Source organism: Chiloscyllium plagiosum, unplaced genomic scaffold (assembly GCF_037043375.1).
Source record: "Chiloscyllium plagiosum isolate Xiang-an unplaced genomic scaffold, Cpla_swu_hap1 HiC_scaffold_20, whole genome shotgun sequence".
Taxonomy (NCBI): Eukaryota; Metazoa; Chordata; class Chondrichthyes; order Orectolobiformes; family Hemiscylliidae; genus Chiloscyllium; species Chiloscyllium plagiosum.
Window position 1 is genome coordinate 28,165,837 of NW_028270158.1, and position 20,903 is coordinate 28,186,739.

The 20,903-nt window shown below is 41.3% G+C and overlaps 1 protein-coding gene across 7 annotated transcripts in view; it reads left to right on the plus strand.

The window, feature by feature from the left end:
* usp22 (ubiquitin specific peptidase 22) overlaps positions 1-20,903 on the plus strand; it is a 130,916-nt gene that overhangs the window by 53,625 nt on the left and 56,388 nt on the right. For 6 of the 7 annotated variants that reach the window (XM_087997740.1, XM_087997742.1, XM_043711780.2 and 3 more), the window contains one exon: positions 7,806-7,938. In XM_087997740.1, the coding sequence (XP_087853866.1) occupies positions 7,806-7,938 (133 nt within the window). Of the gene's footprint in view, positions 1-7,805; positions 7,939-17,061; positions 17,375-20,903 lie in introns of those variants that run through there. The other variant, XM_087997745.1, reaches the window with a different exon arrangement.

Genomic DNA, 20,903 nt, shown 5'->3' on the forward strand with positions numbered 1-20,903 from the left:
CAGTGTGGCCCCCCTGGAACTCCAAACTAGATGTTGATGAGTAGTCTTTAGCTGTCCAGGTGTAGTCTGATAGCATTGGTGACCCTTTCTGTCACATTAGTGATGATCAAGAATAGACTGGTGAAAAGAGGCCAGGTCATATTTGTCCTGCTTTTTGTGTATAGGACATACCTGGATAGTTTCCCTTACAATCTGGTAGATGTCAGTGCTATGGCTTTACCAGAACTGTTAAGTGAGGGATGTAACAAGGTCTGGAGTACACCAATTCTGTTTCTTGTGTTTGTTTTTTGGGTCCGTAGCCAGTGCCTTCAACTATTTATTGATGTTTTGTAGAGTGAATTGGACTGACTGAAGACTGGCACCTGTGTTGGGGACCTTTTTTCAATGAAACAAAGGTCCCCAATCCACTTGGCACTTTCAGCTGAAGATTGTTGCAGATGCTTCAGCCTTGCCTTTGCACTTGTATGTTGTGCCCTCCATTGAGGATAGGGCTATTTGTGTAGCTGTCTACTCCAGTTGTTTACTTGCACAAGATTCACAACTGGATGTGGCAGAACTGCTGAGCTTTTGACCTGACCTTTTGCTTATGGCACTGCTTATCTCAGTTTATTACATGTGCAAGTAGTCCTGTTTGGTAGCTTCATTGGTAGTTGTCATGGTAAACATTACCGAGACTGACCTTTTTTAATCAAGTTTTAATAAGTTTTTATTCCAGTTACTGTAGTGGTGAGTGAATCTAAGCATTTTAGTTTTGGCATCAGGGTTCTCTTTATAGCACCACTCCACCCCCACCCTTGTTTTATTTGGCTTGGAATGCATTTTCAACAATTCTGGGGGCTCATTAACATTCAAAGCTCTTTATACACTTTTTTTACTGTTACATCTAATTCTTCCTTCTGCCTGTACATACTAGTTGTTTCATTCCCTAATTGGCTGCTTCTTTGTTACTCTGACTTTATTTAAACCTGGTTTGATTTTCTATTATTTGTAGAGCAATTTGCTTTACATACAGTGAAGGAGAGCAGATTCACAATTTGTTGGCAAGTGGACTCTGGTAGAGGCAATGTCATGGAGAATGCATCAGTTAGTGATGATTTGATAGATAACTTCCAAGCTTGATTTGAATTTTAACCAAAAGTGGTTGAATTTGGTCAAGGCCTTGCCCTTACAAATGAATTAGAGAATGGCTTGCCTGTTTTATTGCATCGATACAGGCTTAATTCTGCCTGCCACAAGAGTGAGTAATCTGTATACTTATTTCAGTCCTAGTGTGATGCAAGTTCAATTATTTCTATACTTAGTCATAGAGTCGTAGAGATGTACTTCAAAGGTTGGAGGATTGTACCATAATATCCATTTGGGTTTTGCAACGGCAAGGCAATATGTATGAGAGTGTCCAGTGTCCAACATCAACTCTGATTAGCAAGTGTAAATTAGATGCCTCCAGATTTTTCAGTTACTCTGGCAACCAATTTAGGATTGTCACTCTGGCTTGCAGTGAGGGATGCACGCGTAGGAAATAACAGCCATCCTGTGATTTGTTAGTTTAGATGTTGCTGTTGAGCAATCATTCAAACTTGCCTGGTTTACAATGTAAAAGTCTGTTAGTTAATTCAGTTATCAATAACTGGTGCATTCTCCATGGCAGTGCCTATACCAATCAATTTTCCAAGCAATTAGCACTTGCTACTTGTACTGTACAAATGTTTACTTGATTGTGAATTGTTCTGATGAAAGCCAGACAAAAGTTTTTGACAAAATGCATTTTTTAGCAATACAACCAATTGATCCTGATTTTTTTTTTTTAAAAACGTTCTCCTACTTAATTTCAGTATTAGACTTGTGTACTGCTGTTTTCTGCAACACCTATTTGTGTGAAGATTTTTGCCTTTACTTTATCCACACCATTAGGGGCCTTAACATTGAGTAGGCTGTAGATTAATTAGGGAAATAGTAGTTGCTCCAATTCCTTGAGTAACACTCTTTCTTTCTTAAATGGAGACTTTTAGGTTCAAATAGTTGAAAGTTGTTTCGAGTTTTCTTTTTAAGATAAATTCTCTCTCCGACATGAACTCTATCCATTCTTTTTTAATACCCACTCTTATCTCATGTGAAAATCCTGCAACCAGGACAATTGAGCTATTATTTTTCTCTTTTTGTTAATCCATGTCTCAGTATTAGTTATAATTAGCTGCTCTCTCATGTCAATCTCTGCACTCTACTCCTCTGTCTTCCATACAATAAATATAATTTTTTAAGGAGTAAGAACATAAGATTAAAATTGGAATAGGCCATTTGACCCTGTAAGCCTGCTCTGACTCCAAGATTGTGGTTGATCTGATTTGTGGCTTAACGTAACCTTCCTCCCTGCACCTTCTCTCATAACCTTGATTGCCCTTGTCAATCAAAATCTGTCTTAACTCTATTTCGAACATTCAATGATCTAGCCTCCACTGCTCAATGAAGAAAATTCTGAAGACTGAATGACCCTCTGATCAGAAATTCTTACTAATCTGCCTGACATAGGAAATTCCTTACTTTGAAACTCAGTCCTCTAAATTTAGATTTCTCTGCATCATCCATTTGAAGCCGCCTCAAATCTTGCTTTCTCTCATTCCTATTAACTCTAATAATAGTAGGCCCAATTTTCCTTCCATATTTAGATTGTAAGAAACAAACTCAATAAAATTTTAGACGAGACCAACAAATCTGGAAACAAGACAATTTATTACAGACTTGCAAGTACGGGCTGCAACTGCACAAAGCAATTGAGCGCATTAGACTTGGGTTAGTTTACAATTATATTTTTGAGCTGAGTGAGGTCACCTCTCCAGACTCCTAATTATCCAATCTCTCTTACTAGCTATACAACTACCCACCTTCGCTCCACCCTTGTTAGTTCCCCTTCCCCATGTTGGCAACCTTCCTCCCTGTTAGTGCTGACATTCTCATTATTTTGTCGATCGTTCATCAAGATGCATTTTGTATCAATACTGGGTACATTCCATTCTCTGTACATTTCATCAATCTTGTATCATTCTTGTACAGCATTAGGGGCCTTAACATTTTGGTTATCTCAGTTTTTTGCTGAAAACTTGATTTTAAAAGTTAACTTGCTTATATTAATTATACTCTAGAATTAGTATTTAATAACCATAATTATTCACTAAAAGTAAAGATACACTTCCCTAAGTACCTGCAGAGTTAATAGATTTCCTGCTGGACCCCTTTTTCTGCATGCTTTTTCTATATCTTCAAAAACAACACTTTTTTTTTTCCCCCCCACTTCTTACAAGACAAATCCTAATGCAAAAATCAGTTCCATGAACATTCTGAATGGCTTCCACTGCAAGTATGTAATTTTATCTGACCAAACTTTGTTTATTCCCAAGTCTTTTGTTTCCTCCACCTTCCATGTATCTTGATTACGTTTTTGCTCCAACGATTCAGCTTATTCATGACTCATTTTCTATAGTCTGTTCTGGTATCATGTGATGCTTCTGTTCTTGCGATTCTGGCCCCATTACGAGATCACATTATAGCCAATACAGTTTTGTATTCTACATGTAAATTTTTTAATTCTTCAATCTGTTGAAGAAACAAAAGTTATAGCAGAACCTACTGTACTTCCATCAGATCACCCCTTAACCTCCAATACTCTAGTAAAAACAATCCAAGCTGAAAATGTGTTGCTGGAAAAGCGCAGCAGGTCAGGCAGCATCCAAGGAGCAGGAGAATTGACATTCCGGGCATAAGCCCTTCTTCAGGAATGGTCTCCAGCATCTGCAGTCCTCACTTTCTCCTTAAAAACAATCCAATTTGTCTCACCTCTCCTAGTAGCTAATACACTCTGATCCATGTAACATCCTGGTAAATCTTTCTTTCACCCACCAGGTCCTTTATGGTGTGGTAACCAGAGTGGTGCACAATACTTCAAATGTGGTCTAACTAAAGTTTTTTTTATATAGCTACAACATGACTTGTCAACTTTTATACTCCATCCCCTTACTGATGAAGGCAAGCATTCTATTTGCCCTTTTTTTACCACCTTATCCCTGTATGTTGCCACTTTCAGGGAGCTATGGACTTGTACTCAAGATTCCTCTGTATATCAATGCTCTAGAGTCCTATCTTTTACTGTATACTTTGCTCTTGCGTTTGACCTCACATTACAAACAAAGTCCCAGCACTAGTTCTGCTGGTCATTGACTTCTAGTCAGAAAAATAGATATCCACAGCTACCCTCTGTAATATATGACTAAGCTAGTTTTGTATCCAACTTCTTAACTCACTGTGGATTATATGTGACTTTATCTTCTAGACCTGATCGTGAAGGACCTTGTCTAGTACTTCAGGAAAATCAATGTAGGCACTATAAATGAATTTGATTAATCAAGTAGCAATTATGCTGTACCAGAATTAAAATCTGTATTGAAAATGCAAAGAAACTTTTTGACCTTTTTTCCCAGGTGTTGCAAGCATCTGTTAATTTTTCCTGTCTAAAATCAATATAGCTCTTGTGGGTTTTTTCACTAGTGTATCACCATTGCATCCTATGTTAATTTTCACAATTGGTCATCTGAGCTGGTATTTGCCCTTCTGTAAAATTTCTTCAGAACTTCTGCTTTCCCCTGTAGTTTCCTATTGTATGTAGTGTTAATGTTGGTAATTCAGAGGTCAAGGATGACTCTCTGGGAACATCTTGTTCAAATCCTATCATGGCTGGTGAAATTCAAATTAAATTTTGAATTGGGAATTGAAAGCTAGTCATTGAGTGAGTAATCGTTGACATGGTCACCCTTATCACCATTATCAATTCTGGTTGTAAAACCCATCTTGTTTGCTAGGAAGGAGCACATTACTGCAGATGTTGGGATTTGTATTGAAAACAAAATGCTGAGATCATTGGTGCTTCATGAACTGCTGTGGAGAGAAAGCAAGCTAATGTTTCCAGTCTAGATGACTCTTCAGAGCTCTGAAAGTTCTCGATTTGAAACCTTGGTTTGCTTTCTGTCCAACTTTTGTGTTTTTAGGGAAGGAAAGCTGCAATCCTTATCAATTTGGGCCCACATGTAATTACAGAACCACAACCATGTGGCTGACTTTTAAATAGTGTGGAAGGCCACTTAGTTCAAGAGCAATTCAGGGCGGGCAGCAAATGCTGGCCATGTTGGTGATAACTGACTGACTCAATCCTCTGAAACATATCTCAATTGCTCATCTCTAGTGTTCCTTTCACTTCCTAGTTTTTTTTTTCTGCCATTTTAAGTTCTTCGCAGCCTCAGTTATAGTAGTATCTAAGCATGAGACATGATCTTGATGTACTTTTGTGAAATAAAGCTCTGGTTATTTCTTACGGTTTGAGTTTTTTCTCAAAGCATTGTAAAATTTTCTTTAGTTTAATGCTGTAAAATGTTAAACCATTGTTGCATTGCCTGAAATGTATTTTTTCTTCCCCTACCTCATTGGTACAGAGGTTCTAAATTTGCTCTGTAACCATTGACTTTTTGCATCAGTTCCTCCAACTTTAACCTACTTTTACATCGTGAAAGTGGCTTCCTTTAGATTGGTTTGTAATTTCTATCTTACCCTCTTCTAGTCTGTTACTGAATGTGGTTTAATAATGGTTAATTCTATACTGCAACTCTGTTTTTGGCTCATAGTTTAAAGCTAAGCAATGAGGAGTTGAAAATGGCTTGGAGTTGTTAGTCTCTGTAGGGAAACTAAATCAAAATAACCACATTTATTGAGTGATTCCCAAACCAGGAAATTTATAAACAAGATTTCACTTTAACAGAAATCAATCTGTACAAATTAAACCAATTAACAGGCAAGTTATACTTTTAAGTTTAAAAAAAGTAAGTTTAAATAATTGATCCAATAGAGAACTTGAAATATATATTCCCCGGCTATGCAAGGTTCTGCAATGTGCTGATCTTTAGTGGATGATTTTTCAGGTATGATTTATCAACAAAGCATTCTTTTATTCTTCCGCTGATCGCGACAGTCCTGATGGTGTAGTTCTCTAGATTTAGTTTTCAACTGGTTTTAAATCGTAACACTTCTGTCAGCACCCGGCTCTTTAATGAGTTAATTACACCACTTTCTGGTTTTAGACTTTTCTAAGATGTGTACGTAGTGTCTTGAAAAGCTCATGCATCAATGTTGATTTGCTTGCTGTCTCTGAAGCTTACTTTCTTGTACCTCTCATTTGTGCCTAGCCACAGTTTTGTTTATATATCTCTCTCCTCCTTGATATTGCTCTCAGGTCATGAGTTGCCAGGTCTTGTGGTGATTTCTTCCTAACCAAGAACGTGACAGTTTATGCATGTTGTTGCAATTCCTTTTTCCAAGTTATCTTGAAGGCAATTATTGATATTGCAGGCACTTTTTTTTTGCTTTAAATGCATATCCAAGCTTCCTTTATTGGACTTTTGGATCAGAGTTTCAAAGAAAATGTTTGTATTCACTTTTTTCACTTTACTCTACTCGCTGAGTTATGATCTCCCCAGTGTTGTCATTTTCTTGAAGGCCTCCTTTATCTGCATGCATTTAGTTCTTTTATAATCATGATTTCAATACAGTATTGTTCCCGGTGTCGTCTTTTTTCTGTTCTTTAACTCAAATGGTTTTTCCTCTTTTGGTGTGGCTAGGCCTTCCCTCCATGATGATTTACTGTCAGTTTAAAACCTTCCATTTATATAATCAACTCAGCTTTGCAGAATTATTACTAAAACATTGGAATAAATGACCAAAATCTTGTTTAAATAATTAAGCTTTAAGGAATGCCATAACAAATAGAGGCAGTGAGGGGATTGAAGAACATTTACTCTTTAGCAACTGAAACATTTGGGGTGTGACTTAAATCTGGTATTTACAAGAGATAGAATTGGAGACGTGCAGAGATTATTCGGGGTTATGGGTCAAAGGAAGCTTTAGAAAAGGAAAGGCAGGCTTTTGGAGGGAACTGGTAACTTAGAGGGGTTACTGCACCAGAAGACAATATAGGTCAGAAAGTTCAGAGATGGGTGGAAGGAACTTGGTGCAAGCTATGATGTGGGCAGAGAGGAGTGTTTCTTCCATCTGTCCTTTTGACTATATACCCTGAATATCAATCTTTGGTTGAATTGTTTCTCCTTTTTAGGCCTTTGATTTCTAATGTATCACTTCACTCAATTTGCAAGAAAAGTGCTTCCTCTTCACATCTGACTTTTTTTTTCTCTCCCTCCCCTGTATCCTGTCCTATTTACCTAGTCTTTTGAGTGTATTATTTCTGCTTGGGTGCTCCACAATTGCATATTCTTTCCTCCATTTTGCACCATCTCATGAAGCTTCAAGCTGAAATCTCATCCAGTTCTTAACTATGCCGGTACTGGCACTGGATGTAATTCTGATATCAATTTCCCTGAGGCCAGCCCCTCTTTTAAAATGTACCAATTTATCTTAACATTTTCCAATACCTTTTTTGATGTCATTGTTCAACTGGGAACCAAAATTTCTCTTTCATGTCTTTTGTTTTTCCAGCTTTTTCCACCAGAACAATTCAGCTCCTGGTTTTTGAGCCTGAATCTGTATTTGTGTAGTTTATAGTCCTGTATTTTTTCTAACTTATACACATTAAAAGTCATATTCAAAAGCAGCAATGTTAATGGAGTACTCCAACCTATTTGCTGAATAATGTAAAAAAAAAAATTGGTAGTCATTGCAGTTTTACTTGGGCTTTGAAATTTGTAGGTTGCTTGCCTGAAATAGTCCAGTGGTCTGTCTTTGATTATTCTGACATGTGTTTGTTTCTTTTCTTTCAGGCAAAATCCTGCATTTGCCACATGTGTGGCGCTCACCTCAATCGACTTCATTCCTGCCTTTATTGTGTCTTTTTTGGTTGTTTCACCAAGAAACACATTCACGAGCACGCAAAGTCCAAGCGCCACAACTTAGGTGAGATTCTCAAGTGCCGTTCCTGTTTTTGTTAAAGACTGCTTTATTAGAAGTGGTAATTTTATAGCAGTTACTGCTATGAACTGTTAGCTTTAACTAGATCAATTCCTACTTGAAACAAACAATATTGCTATATTTGTAAGTTTCTTTTAATATGTAGCTTGACATTGTTTTTTTTTGAACAACTAATTGAAAACAATTAACAATGCTAAAGGTGAATTTATCACTGTCTCTTGAGAATGTGTTCAGGAAACAGGATGACACTGAGTTATAGGAGAAAGTGAGGACTGCAGATGCTGGAGATCAGAGTCAAAAAGTGTAGGGCTGGAAAAGCACAGGCAGCATCCGAGGAGCAGGAGAATAGACATTTCGGGCATAAGCCCTTCCTGATGGGTTTATGCCTGAGATGTCAACTCTCTTGCTCCTCAGACTCTGTATCTGAGGTATATCTTAAAAAAAAAAAGTGGTATATCTGAAAGAATAAAAAGCACCTGTAGACAATAGTTCAAGCTTGCAGCTTGACCATATACCCTTTTGCTTCTACTGACTCACTCAGAAGCTGTTTCATAAATGGGTCAATGAAAATGAAAGATATAGAAAATCACAGCAATGACAAAAAGACTGGGTTGAATATCAGAATTGAATCACAATGTTCAAGATTTTGTTTTAGCAATCTTCAACATATCTGTACAGCCAAACCGTGAATGTTGAAATACATGATCCCTTAAAACAACCACTTAATTAAAGTATTGTCTGTATTATAACTGGTAATTTCTTCCTTGCTTGCTGGAAGCTCTGTTTTTTGCCACCTGAAACATTAACTTTATCCTGTATTCTTTTATGTTCTTTGAAAATAATTTTGGTTGGCGTATTTATGTCTTGATAGCCATTTGTAGTGTAGCATTTCATATTCGAGTGATCCTTTACTAAGAAAAATTCTGAACTCTGTTTTTGTGATCCTGACTCTGGCCTCTCATCTGTTGGTGATAAATACACATGTTTAAAATATTGTTTCATAACTATAAAGTTTCTTTCCCTCTAATTCCAAGTAACTTTCACTATGCTCTTTCTTGCCTGTCTGACTTCATATCCTTTTGTGATTCTTTCAGAAACCAGTCCGACACATTCGGGATGCTTGGGCAAATGAGTAAATGTTCACTAATTTTTCCCTGCCTGATGAACTGAGGTTATCCACAACTAGAGTAAAACAAACTTATGATTTTATTGCAATCTTTTCTGCTCCTTCATTTCAGAGTATTTTTGGAAAATTTAAGCTTGATGACTTAACTGCCTCCTTTTTTGGTATCATTTTTCAAACTTTAATCCTGCATCTCTGCAACTAATTTATTTTGATATTCCTCTCCATTACATTCTTTCAATAGTTGATTAATTTTGAATAGTTTGAGACAATATTGTATATTCAACTAGGGAATAATATTTTAGATCTGCTTCTGTGATAGACAGGATTAACCTCAAAGCGTCCTCCAGGGTTGAATGGTTAGAAAATGGCAATTTCACTTTCAGTTTGACAGTGACAAACTTGAACAGGAAGCTAGTGTATTATTCCTAAATAAATGGCAATCACTGAACTATTTAGGCAAGACTGTCTAAAGTGGACTTGAGAAATTTGTTAAAAGATAGGTTGATAGTATTGCCCAACACCTGAAGGGCTGCTTCATAGCTGAAATAAATAATCTTCGAGAAGAGAAACTGAAAAGGATAAACTAAGGAATTTGATTTGAAAGTTTAAAAAAAAACAATGTTGCCAAGATTGGTAAAACTTTAAAAACTGGCCAAAAAAATTTCAAGAATTAATAAAGGCAAAATGGAGATAAATGTAACTTAGCAAGCACTGTAAAACCAGGCAGCGTTCCTGTTGAGGGAGGGAGAGAGCAGCCAGAATAAAAGTTGGTCCCTTTGGAGGATGAACTGGTAGTTGACATGAAAACTGTTGCTGATATTAATAGTGAAGAAAATGGTCTCTGGCTTCATTCTGATATTGATGAGCTGGTAAACTGGACAGAGCAGTGGCAAATGGAATTTAATCTCCAAGTGCGAGGTGATGCCTTTTGGGAGGTATAATAAAGGAAGGAGATGCACAATGAATGATAGGTCTTTAGGCAGTGCTGAGGAACAAAGACCTTGGTGTACAAGTCCGTAATCCTGAAAAATGTCTGCACAATTAGACTGTAGTGAAGGAGGTTTGTGGGATTTTTGCCTTTGTTGGCTGGGTTGTAGAATTTAGTCAAATGTGTTGCTGGAAAAGCGCAGCAGGTCAGGCAGCATCCAAGGAGGAGAATCGATGTTTCAGGCATGAGCCCTTCTTCAGGAATCCTGAAGAAGGGCTCATGCCTGAAACATCGATTCTCCTCCTTGGATGCTGCCTGACCTGCGCTTTTCCAGCAACACATTTTCGGCTCTGATCTCCAGCATCTGCAGTCCTCGCTTTCTCCTTGTAGAATATAGTATCAAGCCACTCTTGTTAAACTTTTATAAAACATTGGTTAGGCTGTGAATGGAAAGCTGTGTGCTGTTCTGATTAGTGTAGCAACCAGAAAGATGTAATTGTATGAGAGGGTGCCAAGTCTCAGTCATGAGCAGAGACTGAATAGGCTGGGGTTTTTTCCTTTGAGCAGAGGGGGCTGAGAAGGGATCTTATTTGAATTGTCCAAAATTGAGACACATGGACTGTGACGATCAGGAGTCATTTTTTTTCTCTTTTTCTTCAACAATGGCAGATGTATCTAAGACCAGAGGGCAGAGGTTTTGTTTTAGAAAGATGAGCAAGTGGTTTCAAGGGGATTGGAGAGAAATTTTCTACCCAAAAGGTTTTAGAAATATGGAGCATGTTACTTCAAAGGGATTTGGCAGCAGGTTCTCCACGTTTTTTGAAAAGCATCTGGATGAGCACTTAAAATGCCAGGATATAGTAGGCTATGGACCAAGTGCAGGTAAATGAGATTGGTATACATTGAACATAGAACAGTACAGTGCAGCAACGGGTCTTTGGGCCCACTGTGTCTGTACTGAGTGATTCGATTCAATTCATAGTGCTGATTTGTGCTAAATCTCTTCCTCCCCCTTCTCCTCCTCCTTCCCCCTTCTCCTCCTCCTCCTTCCCCCTTCTCCTCCTCCTCCTCCTTCCCCCTTCTCCTCCTCCTCCTCCTTCCCCCTTCTCCTCCTCCTCCTCCTTCCCCCTTCTCCTCCTCCTCCTCCTTCCCCCTTCTCCTCCTCCTCCTCCTTCCCCCTTCTCCTCCTCCTCCTCCTTCCCCCTTCTCCTCCTCCTCCTCCTTCCCCCTTCTCCTCCTCCTCCTCCTCCTTCCCCCTTCTCCTCCTCCTCCTCCTCCTTCCCCCTTCTCCTCCTCCTCCTCCTCCTCCTTCCCCCTTCTCCTCCTCCTCCTCCTCCTCCTCCTTCCCCCTTCTCCTCCTCCTCCTCCTCCTCCTCCTCCTTCCCCCTTCTCCTCCTCCTCCTCCTCCTTCCCCCTTCTCCTCCTCCTCCTCCTTCCCCCTTCTCCTCCTCTTCCCCTTCTCCTCCTCCTCCTCCTCCTCCTTCCCCCTTCTCCTCCTCCTCCTCCTCCTCCTTCCCCCTTCTCCTCCTCCTCCTCCTCCTTCCCCCTTCTCCTCCTCCTCCTCCTCCTCCTCCTTCCCCCTTCTCCTCCTTCCCCCTTCTCCTCCTCCTCCTCCTTCCCCCTTCTCCTCCTCTTCCCCCTTCTCCTCCTCCCCCTTCTCCTCCTCCTCCCCCTTCTCCTCCTCCTCCCCCTTCTCCTCCTCCTCCCCCTTCTCCTCCTCCTCCCCCTTCTCCTCCTCCTCCCCCTTCTCCTCCTCCTCCCCCTTCTCCTCCTCCTCCCCCTTCTCCTCCTCCTCCCCCTTCTCCTCCTCCTCCCCCTTCTCCTCCTCCTCCTCCCCCTCCTCCTCCTCCTCCCCCCCTTCTCCTCCTCCCCCCCTTCTCCTCCTCCCCCCCTTCTCCTCCTCCCCCCCTTCTCCTCCTCCCCCCCCTTCTCCTCCTCCTCCCCCTTCTCCTCCTCCTCCCCCTTCTCCTCCTCCTCCCCCTTCTCCTCCTCCTCCCCCTTCTCCTCCTCCTCCCCCTTCTCCTCCTCCTCCCCCTCCTCCTCCTCCTCCTCCTCCTCCCCCCCTTCTCCTCCTCCCCCCCTTCTCCTCCTCCCCCCCCTTCTCCTCCTCCCCCCCCCTTCTCCTCCTCCTCCCCCTTCTCCTCCTCCTCCCCCTTCTCCTCCTCCTCCCCCTTCTCCTCCTCCTCCCCCTTCTCCTCCTCCTCCCCCTTCTCCTCCTCCTCCCCCTTCTCCTCCTCCTCCTCCTCCTCCTCCCCCCCTTCTCCTCCTCCCCCCCCTTCTCCTCCTCCCCCCCCTTCTCCTCCTCCCCCCCCCTTCTCCTCCTCCCCCCCCTTCTCCTCCTCCCCCCCCTTCTCCTCCTCCCCCCCCTTCTCCTCCTCCCCCCCCTTCTCCTCCTCCCCCCCCTTCTCCTCCTCCCCCCCCCTCTCCTCCTCCCCCCCCTTCTCCTCCTCCCCCCCTTCTCCTCCTCCCCCCCCTTCTCCTCCTCCTCCCCCCCCTTCTCCTCCTCCTCCCCCCCCTTCTCCTCCTCCTCCCCCCCCTTCTCCTCCTCCTCCCCCCCCCCTTCTCCTCCTCCCCCCCCCCCTTCTCCTCCTCCCCCCCCCCCCCTCTTCTCTTCCTCCTCTTCTCCTTCCCCCCCCCCCCCCCCCCCCCCCCCCCCTTCTCCTCCTCGCTGCAGTTCACGAGCCCATTCAGTTTTTGTCATGTCTGCAGTGCCTGAAGTTTAGCAACTGTGCATTAGATTAGGTTTGGTATTTGTTGGTCAGCTTAGACAGGATAGGCTGAATGAACTGTTTGTATGCTGTGACTCTTTCTCTTAATGAGAAATAAGAACATGGCAGAAAATCTGAAGAAATATTTTTCTTGTCGTCTTGATATAAGACAGTAATAGCACTGTAATAATGGGAAGAAAATAAAGGCGAAAAGGTGGGGAGTAATTCATTCTAGAAAAAGGTTCCCTATGGGAGACTGATCAGCAAGGTTAGATCTTGTGGAATACAGGGAGAACTAGCTATTTGGACACAGAACTGGCTCAAAGGTAGAAGACAGAGGGTGGTGGTGGAGGGTTGTTTTTCAGACTGGAGGCCTGTGACCAGTGGAGTGCCACAAGGATCGGTGCTGGGTCCTCTACTTTGTCATTTACATAAATAATTTGGATGTGAGCATAAGAGGTACAATTAGTAAGTTTGCAGATGACACCAAAATTGGAGGTGTAGTGGACAGCGAAGAGGGTTACCTCAGATTACAACAGGATCTGGACCAGATGGGCCAATGGGCTGAGAAGTGGCAGATGGAGTTTAATTCAGATAAATGTGAGGGGCTGCATTTTGGGAAAGCAAATCTTAGCAGGACTTATACACTTAATGGTAAGGTCCTAGGGAGTGTTGCTGAACAAAGAGATCTTGGAGTGCAGGTTCGTAGCTCCTTGAAAGTGGAGTCGCAGGTAGATAGGATAGTGAAGAAGGCGTTTGGTATGCTTTCCTTTATTGGTCAGAGTATTGAGTACAGGAGTTGGGAGGTCATGTTGCGGCTGTACAGGACATTGGTTAGGCCACTGTTGGAATATTGCGTGCAATTCTGGTCCCCATTCCTATCGGCAAGATGTTGTGAAACTTGAAAGGGTTCAGAAAAGATTTACAAGGACGTTGCCTGGGTTGGAGGATTTGAGCTATAGGGAGAGGCTGAACAGGCTGGGGTTGTTTCCCCTGGAGCGTCGGAGGCTGAGGGGTGACGTTAGAGATTTACAAAATTGAGGGGTATGGGTAGGATAAATAGCAAAGTCTTTTCCCTGGGGTCGGGGAGTCTAGAACTAGAGGGCCTAGGTTTAGGGTGAGGGGGAAAGATATAAAAGAGACCTAAGAGGCAATTTATCCACGCAGAGGGTGGTATGTGTATGGAATGAGCTACCAGAGGATGTGGTGGAGGCTGGTACAATTGCAACATTTAAAAGGCATTAGGATGGGTATATGAATAGGAAGGGTTTGGAGGGATATGGGCTGGGTGCTGGCATGTGGGACTAGATTGGGTTAGGATATTTGGTCAGTATGGACAGGTTGGACCGAAGGGTCTGTTTCCATGCTGTACATCTCTGACTCTATGACTTTAATGGGTTGAAAGGTTGATAGTTTGCTTTACTGGATGGCTTGCAAACTGGAAGTCTTCAGATAAGTTACTGCAGTGATAGTGGATGCATTGGCTGTAATCTTCCAAAAGGCCCCAGTTAACCGGTAAACCACAGACTTAATGCTCTGATTCAGGAAATGAGGGGGTGGGAAAAAACACAGGTAACGTCAGGCCTATTAGCCTAACTTCTAAAACTGGGGTAGTGCTGTCATCTATTAGGAAACTGAAAGGATAATGTTTACCTAAGCACAATGCAATCAGAGGTCAATATGGGTTTGCAAAAGGGAAAACTGTGTTTGAGACTTAGAGGAGGCAAAGAAGGGAACCAGTAGATGTTTGTTTGGCTTCCAAAAGGTTTCAGTCAGGTGCCACATAAAAGCTTACTGCAGCAGATAAGGGCTGAATGTTAGCAAGGAAGAAGAGCTAGCTAATGTGATGTGTGTGTGTCACTGCAGGGATCCATGCTGCAACCTTCACTATTTACAAGTTATGCTAATAACTGCAATGAAGCGGATGGTATTGTAACCAGATCTGATGATTCAGAATTTGGAAAGCAAATTGTGAGGACGGCACCTTTAAAATCTTGGACTAATACTTGCTTGATAGAGCATGATGGTGGAAATGTGAAATTGTTCACTTGCAATATGAATAGGAAAGCAGAATGTAAAAGTGACAATGCTGTCGCAGAGACCCACCTGGGTATGCTCCTTCACTATAATTCATTTAGCTAACATGCAGGCACAAGTAAGTAGGAAATCAAATGAAGTGTCAGCTTTTATTGCAGAGAAATCTTAGCAATTTCCTGTGTACGGTTGTACTAGACCATTATCTGGAGTATTGTGTACTCTCAAGGTTTGTGAAGGTTTGTAGCTCAAGTTGAGGTTTAGGGTGTAGGTTTGCTCGCTGAGCTGTAGGTTTGATATCCAGACGTTTCATTGCCTGGCTAGGTAACATCAGTGCTGAAACTTTATTGCTGGAACAGCACAGCAGGTCAGGCAGCATCTAGGGAACAGAAGATTCGACGTTTCGGGCACATGCCCTTCTTCGGGCATGTGCCCGAAACGTCGAATCTTCTGTTCCCTAGATGCTGCCTGACCTGCTGTGCTGTTCCAGCAATAAAGTTTCAGCTTTGATCTCCAGCGTCTGCAGACCTCACTTTCTCCTCCTAGGTAACATCAGTGGCAACCTCCAAGTGAAACGAAGCTGTTGTCCCCTGCTTTCTATTTATATCTTTCTCCTGGATGGGGTTCCTGGGGTTTGTGGTGATGTCATTTCCTGTTTGTTTTCTGAGGGGTTGATAGCATCTAGATGCTATGTGCTTATTTATGACGTTGTGGTTGGAGTGCCAGGCCTCTAGGAATTCTCTGGCATGTCTTTGCTTAACCTGTCCCAGTCGAAATGGTTTTTTTCATCCGTGTGTAGGGCTATGAGGGAGAGAGGGTTGTGTCTTTTTGTGGCTAGCTGGTGTTCATGTATCCTGGTGACTAACTTTCTTCCTGTTTGTCCTACGTAGTGTTTGTGGCAGTCCTTGCATGGAATTTTATAGATGACGTTGGTTTTGTCCATGGGTTGTACTGGGTCTTTTAAGTTTGTTAGTTTTTGTTTGAGTGTGGTGGGTTTGTGTGCTACTAGGATTCTGAGGGGTCTCCGTAGTCTGGCTGTCAGTACAACCAGTACTGTAGGTTTTGTGTACTGCTTTGTGTAACAAAGGATATGTGTGTTGGATGTAGTTCAGTGATTCCTGGGGTCAGGTATTTGCCTTGTGTGGTTGGAGTTTATTAAAAATTAGAAGCCATCTTGTTAATTTTGGAAGACTTGGCATGGTAGATGCTGGTGGCATAGCTCCCCTGATGGAATTTAGAACTGGGACACAATTTTTGAATAGGATGTCTCCCATTTAAGATGGCACTGAGGAAGTATTCCTTCTGTTGGTTATGGGGGTGGTCCCTGCTCATGGCAACTCCTGTATGATTAAATAGCTTCTGACTCCTAGCTCCCTTCTGGGACAATATAAAGTTTGCCCATTGTATGTGCAAAAAAATTAAGTGGTATGGTGAGTACCTGTATGTTCAATGTTCTGTATCTTTTATTGTCTGTTTTTTCCCCCCTCACTAGCACCTGAAGGAGGAGTGAGGCTCCAAAAGCATGTGGTTTCAAATAAACCCATTAGACTAAACTTGGTGCCGTCATTATTCACCTTGTTTCTTTAAAGCTACGGAGTTAGGGAGTATTGTGCTTTGCAGAACTGACAATGAAGCCTAACTTTGGCATGAATTGAGAATGCACATCAATTTGAAACATCTGGAAGTTCAACTTCAGGGTTCTAGACTAATCTTGTTCCTTGTTACCTCTGACAAATAATTGCATTTCTAGGATAACTGAAGATTTAACTTTGTATTTGAAGGTGTCAAACGTGGTGTTTATTTTTGAATCTCTTGATATAAGAGTGAGTAACAAGTGGTTTGAGCCATGCTATAAGGCCAATTTACATTTGAGAATTTTAAATTACAAATGTGTTAAATTGACCTCCGTTATTCTTACAAATATTTCTTTGTTTATCCAATTACTTTTTTTTTGGAGATTTATTGAGTCTGCTTCAGTCATCCTTTCAGTGTATTGTAGATCAGTGCTGTGATTAACAATTTTAAATAAATAGATTTTATCTTCCCCTTGTTGCTTTTACCAATTATCTTTTAATCTGCAAATGTACTTAGACTTGATTCTTTGATAGTCTCTGACTATAAGAAACAGTTGGGAGAAAGTGAGGACTGCAGATACTGGAGATCAGTTGAGAATATGGTGCTGGAAAAGCACAGCATTTCGGGCAGCATCAGAGGAGCCGGAGAATCGACATTTGCCCCCCCCCCCACGCCCAATCAAAACCCTTCGTGTTATTGGGGGCAGCTTTTGGCATTTCAGTGCTACAGAGTTCACTCACGATAGTGAATACTGTAGATATTGTTCATTACCTATTAGGTATCTTAGTTCTAGTGCCCCTAAATTCATTCTCAAAGTTGGGAGAACATTTTCCTCTGTTTGCCCCTTCAGAATGTCTGTCAAATACCATCTGAAAAATTAACTGGAAACTTAAAGAAATTATCTCAGATACTTTGAGCTGTCTCCTCAGATGCCTGCATTCTCTCGTGAATGTGCCAGTTGAAGGATTTGGTAACAGTGAAGCATAACGTGACAAATGAGCTCATCATGAATGGTGTGTATGGATTAGCACATCATATATGGGTTTATACGTAAGTGAGAATCATTGTTTTGAAGTTATATTCTCAACATTTTTGCTTTCACTGGTCTTGTTCCTTAATGCTGGACCATTGTATGCTTTTTTTATAGATTGCACTAATAACTTTTTCCAATGCACGAACAGCACTGCTGCTGTATATCATTAATGCTACAACACTGAGGTGAATCCCTGTGCTACTTAAACTCAAACACTCGGAAAAGCTCGCTTGTTCTCATAATCTGTTAAAATGAGTGACAGAGCTCCCAAATTCCACTATTTAAAGAAAATAATATCAATTTATTCCTTAACTCTAAAAGTGAACACTGAAACAACAACTATTCACAACTAAATTCCCTTTTCTCTTAATTGCTTACTATCTGCCTCCTTGGAGTGCAGGTTCATAGCTCCTTGAAAGTGGAGATAGATTAGTGAAGAAGGCGTTTGGTATGCTTTCCTTTATTGGTCAGAGTATTGAGTACAGGAGTTGGGAGGTCATGTTGCGGCTGTACAGGACATTGGTTAGGCCACTGTTGGAATATTGCTTGCAATTCTTGTCTCCTTCCTATCGGAAAGATGTTGTGAAACTTGAAAGGGTTCAGAAAAGATTTTCAAGGATGTTGCCAGGGTTGGAGGATCTGAGCTACAGGGAGAGGCTGAACAGGCTGGGGCTGTTTTCCCTGGTGTGTCGGAGGCTGAGGGGTGGCCTTATAGAGGCTTACAAAATTGAGGCGCATGAATAGGATAAATAGGCAAAGTCTTTTCTCTGGGGTCGGAGTCCAGAACTAGAGGGCGTAGGTTTAGGGTGAGAGACCTAAGGGGCAACTTCACGCAGAGGGTGGTAAATGTATGGAATGAGCTGCCAGAGGATGTGGTGGAGGCTGGTACAATTGCAACATTTTAAAAGGCATTTGGATGGATACATGAATAGGAAGGGTTTGGAGGGATATGGGCTGGGTGCTGGCAGATGGGATAGATTAGGTTGGGATATCTGGATGGCATGGACAGGTTGGATCGAAGGGTCTGTTTCCATGCTGTTCATGTCTATGACTCTAATATGCTGTTCTAAAAAGACAGGCACTTATTAAAATTACATCAACTTAATTTCAAAATGACATAGCTGCTGTCGTCTTGTGACTTCACTCTTCCAGCTGCGGATCTCCCTGGGGGTTTATCTTTTTACTGAGTTTTTCATACAGAAAAAATCTCTCTGATACAGAATGTTTCCTAATTTCTTAGAGCAAGATGTTAGCTCTCCATGCATTTGTCTCGATGGCAGATGCACGTGCGCTCCAATTTTCAATATGTCCGCATTTTTAGGCCCTCCACATCGGATCATCTCATTGAATTTTTTTTTTTGCCAACATAAAACCAAACTAGATTAGGTCTTAGTATCCTGGGGTATAATTTAAACTGGTTAAATTTGAATTGGTTGCTGTTTTGACAACTCTGGTATCCCTTTCACAGTCAAATGTTACACTTTTTCAGTTCCCCAGTTGGGACTGCCAGCTAGTCATATACACATATAAGGTCTCCATTCAGAACAGCATTCTGTTTCTCTTAAAGGTACAGTACACACCTTCAACTTCATAAAACTAAAATCCAGTGTAGTTTAAACAATCTGGTGCAGTGATCAATCAATCTTTGCAACTTAAGGAATGGTTCCCTCATGAAGCACTCCCAAGGGATTGTGCTGCTTAAACTGGAGATCCATCTTGGGTTTTCCCATTTTATCAAGACTAATTGATTACAAAATTTAAGAAACAAATAATTATCCAAGATACTGCTATAAGTATAAAATCATCATTTGTCACTTACTGCACACAGTAAACACTGCACGATATAACAATACAGTCAGTATATCGGATGGTGCCCTGTTGCTTTGAAAATTTATTAGCTGGGTTGGGCGGGGGGGGGTGGAGAGAGAGAGAGAGAGGAGCAGAGTGCTCGTATTCAGTAGATTTTTGTACTTGTTTCTTTTTTGTTTTGAAGCAGACAAATCAGAACATGTTTTCCGCAGCTGCTGTCAGCTTGTACAATGTTGAATCCTTTTTGTCTGAATGTACTTTCTCAAGTGCTCTTCTGTTGCTATTACAACAGAACAGTTTAAATTTGGTTAAGCTGATTTTTGCCTATGAACTTTCTTCCTTTTTATAAACTGTTAAAAGATCAAAGGAGGATCTGGAAGAGTTACTGAGGGCATATTTAGTGGTGATGTCTTGCAGACAGATGAGTCTAATTCTTCATTAAAATAAAGGTACTGCTGGAAATCTGAAATAAAAACACTGCTGAAGAAACTCACCAATCTGGCAGCATCTATGGAGTGAAGTAAACTAAATATTTTCAGCCCCATATGACTTAAGAATTGAGAAAAGGGTCCCTTGTCTGTTCTGAAGAAGTTATAGCATATTTAGGAACATCGAGACGACCTGCTTTCTGGCAAGAATCATCCTTCTGCTTTCGAGCATGATGGGTGATTTAGCCAGAATTAGTAGAATTCACCTGGTGTCCTGGCCACCATTGTCATGGAACACTTCCTATTTTACCTCTGTCTGGAATAACAAGAACTTTAATTTATGTTGTGCTGTTCAGTGCACTGGAATAGTCCAGACCATCAATTAATTAAGCTTGAAGGGTATTTATTAGCTGCCATATTACCTACTGTCATGATAGGTAGTGTGCTTGAAATCCAACCCCACAAATGGGAATAGTTAATAAAACTACTAAAATTCCAATAACAACAAACAAACCACATCAGGATAAAAACAAACCACATCAGGTTTCTTGGTAACAATGAAAAAAAACCCTCTCCTTTTGTGGTGTTCTAAACTTTAACAAGAACTGTAAAAGAACAATATTTCTAATTCATGTACTTTAAACATTTGCCCCTTTTTAAAACTGTCTTGCACTTGTGTACAAGAGAAAATAGAACCAACAAAAGCAAATCATAAGTTAAGGGAAAATAATAGTCAGGAGAATCTAGTTCTGTTCACCAGTCCAAAGCACAGAATTTTGGTTTTGTGATCCTTTTTTGATTATTTGATATTGCTACGGTGTGGATAATCAGTCAACCGTTCACTTGTTGCTTGGTTGGATAGTTTTTCTGCTTTTGGGCAGAAAATTGGAGATGCCAATTCCTTATGGAGAAAGGGGGAAGGTGAGTGCTTGCTGGAGTCAATTTCTGCAGGTCTCCTTGCTTCTGTTTTACTCTCATAGGAGAACCTCCTGACCTAAGTGTTCTCACTGTGCGGAACCCTCCTGATACCTCAACAAATGGTGCCACATCATCCATTTCACCAAAAAGTAAAGTCTCTTGTATCACTTATTTATCTAATCATCAATTTGTGTATTTTATTCTTTTTCTTTCTTAGTTTTTCCAAAGTAGTGTGTCGATGTGCATCCTCCCCTTCTAAAGGTGGAATCCAGTTTTATCATTTTCAGTCCCAAATCCAAAATTAAAAAGATGTGGTCCCTTGCACTAATTTACAGTAGTATAAGTCCCTTTAAGTAACAAGTGTACTCCAAGATTTGAGGGTAGACTGTGT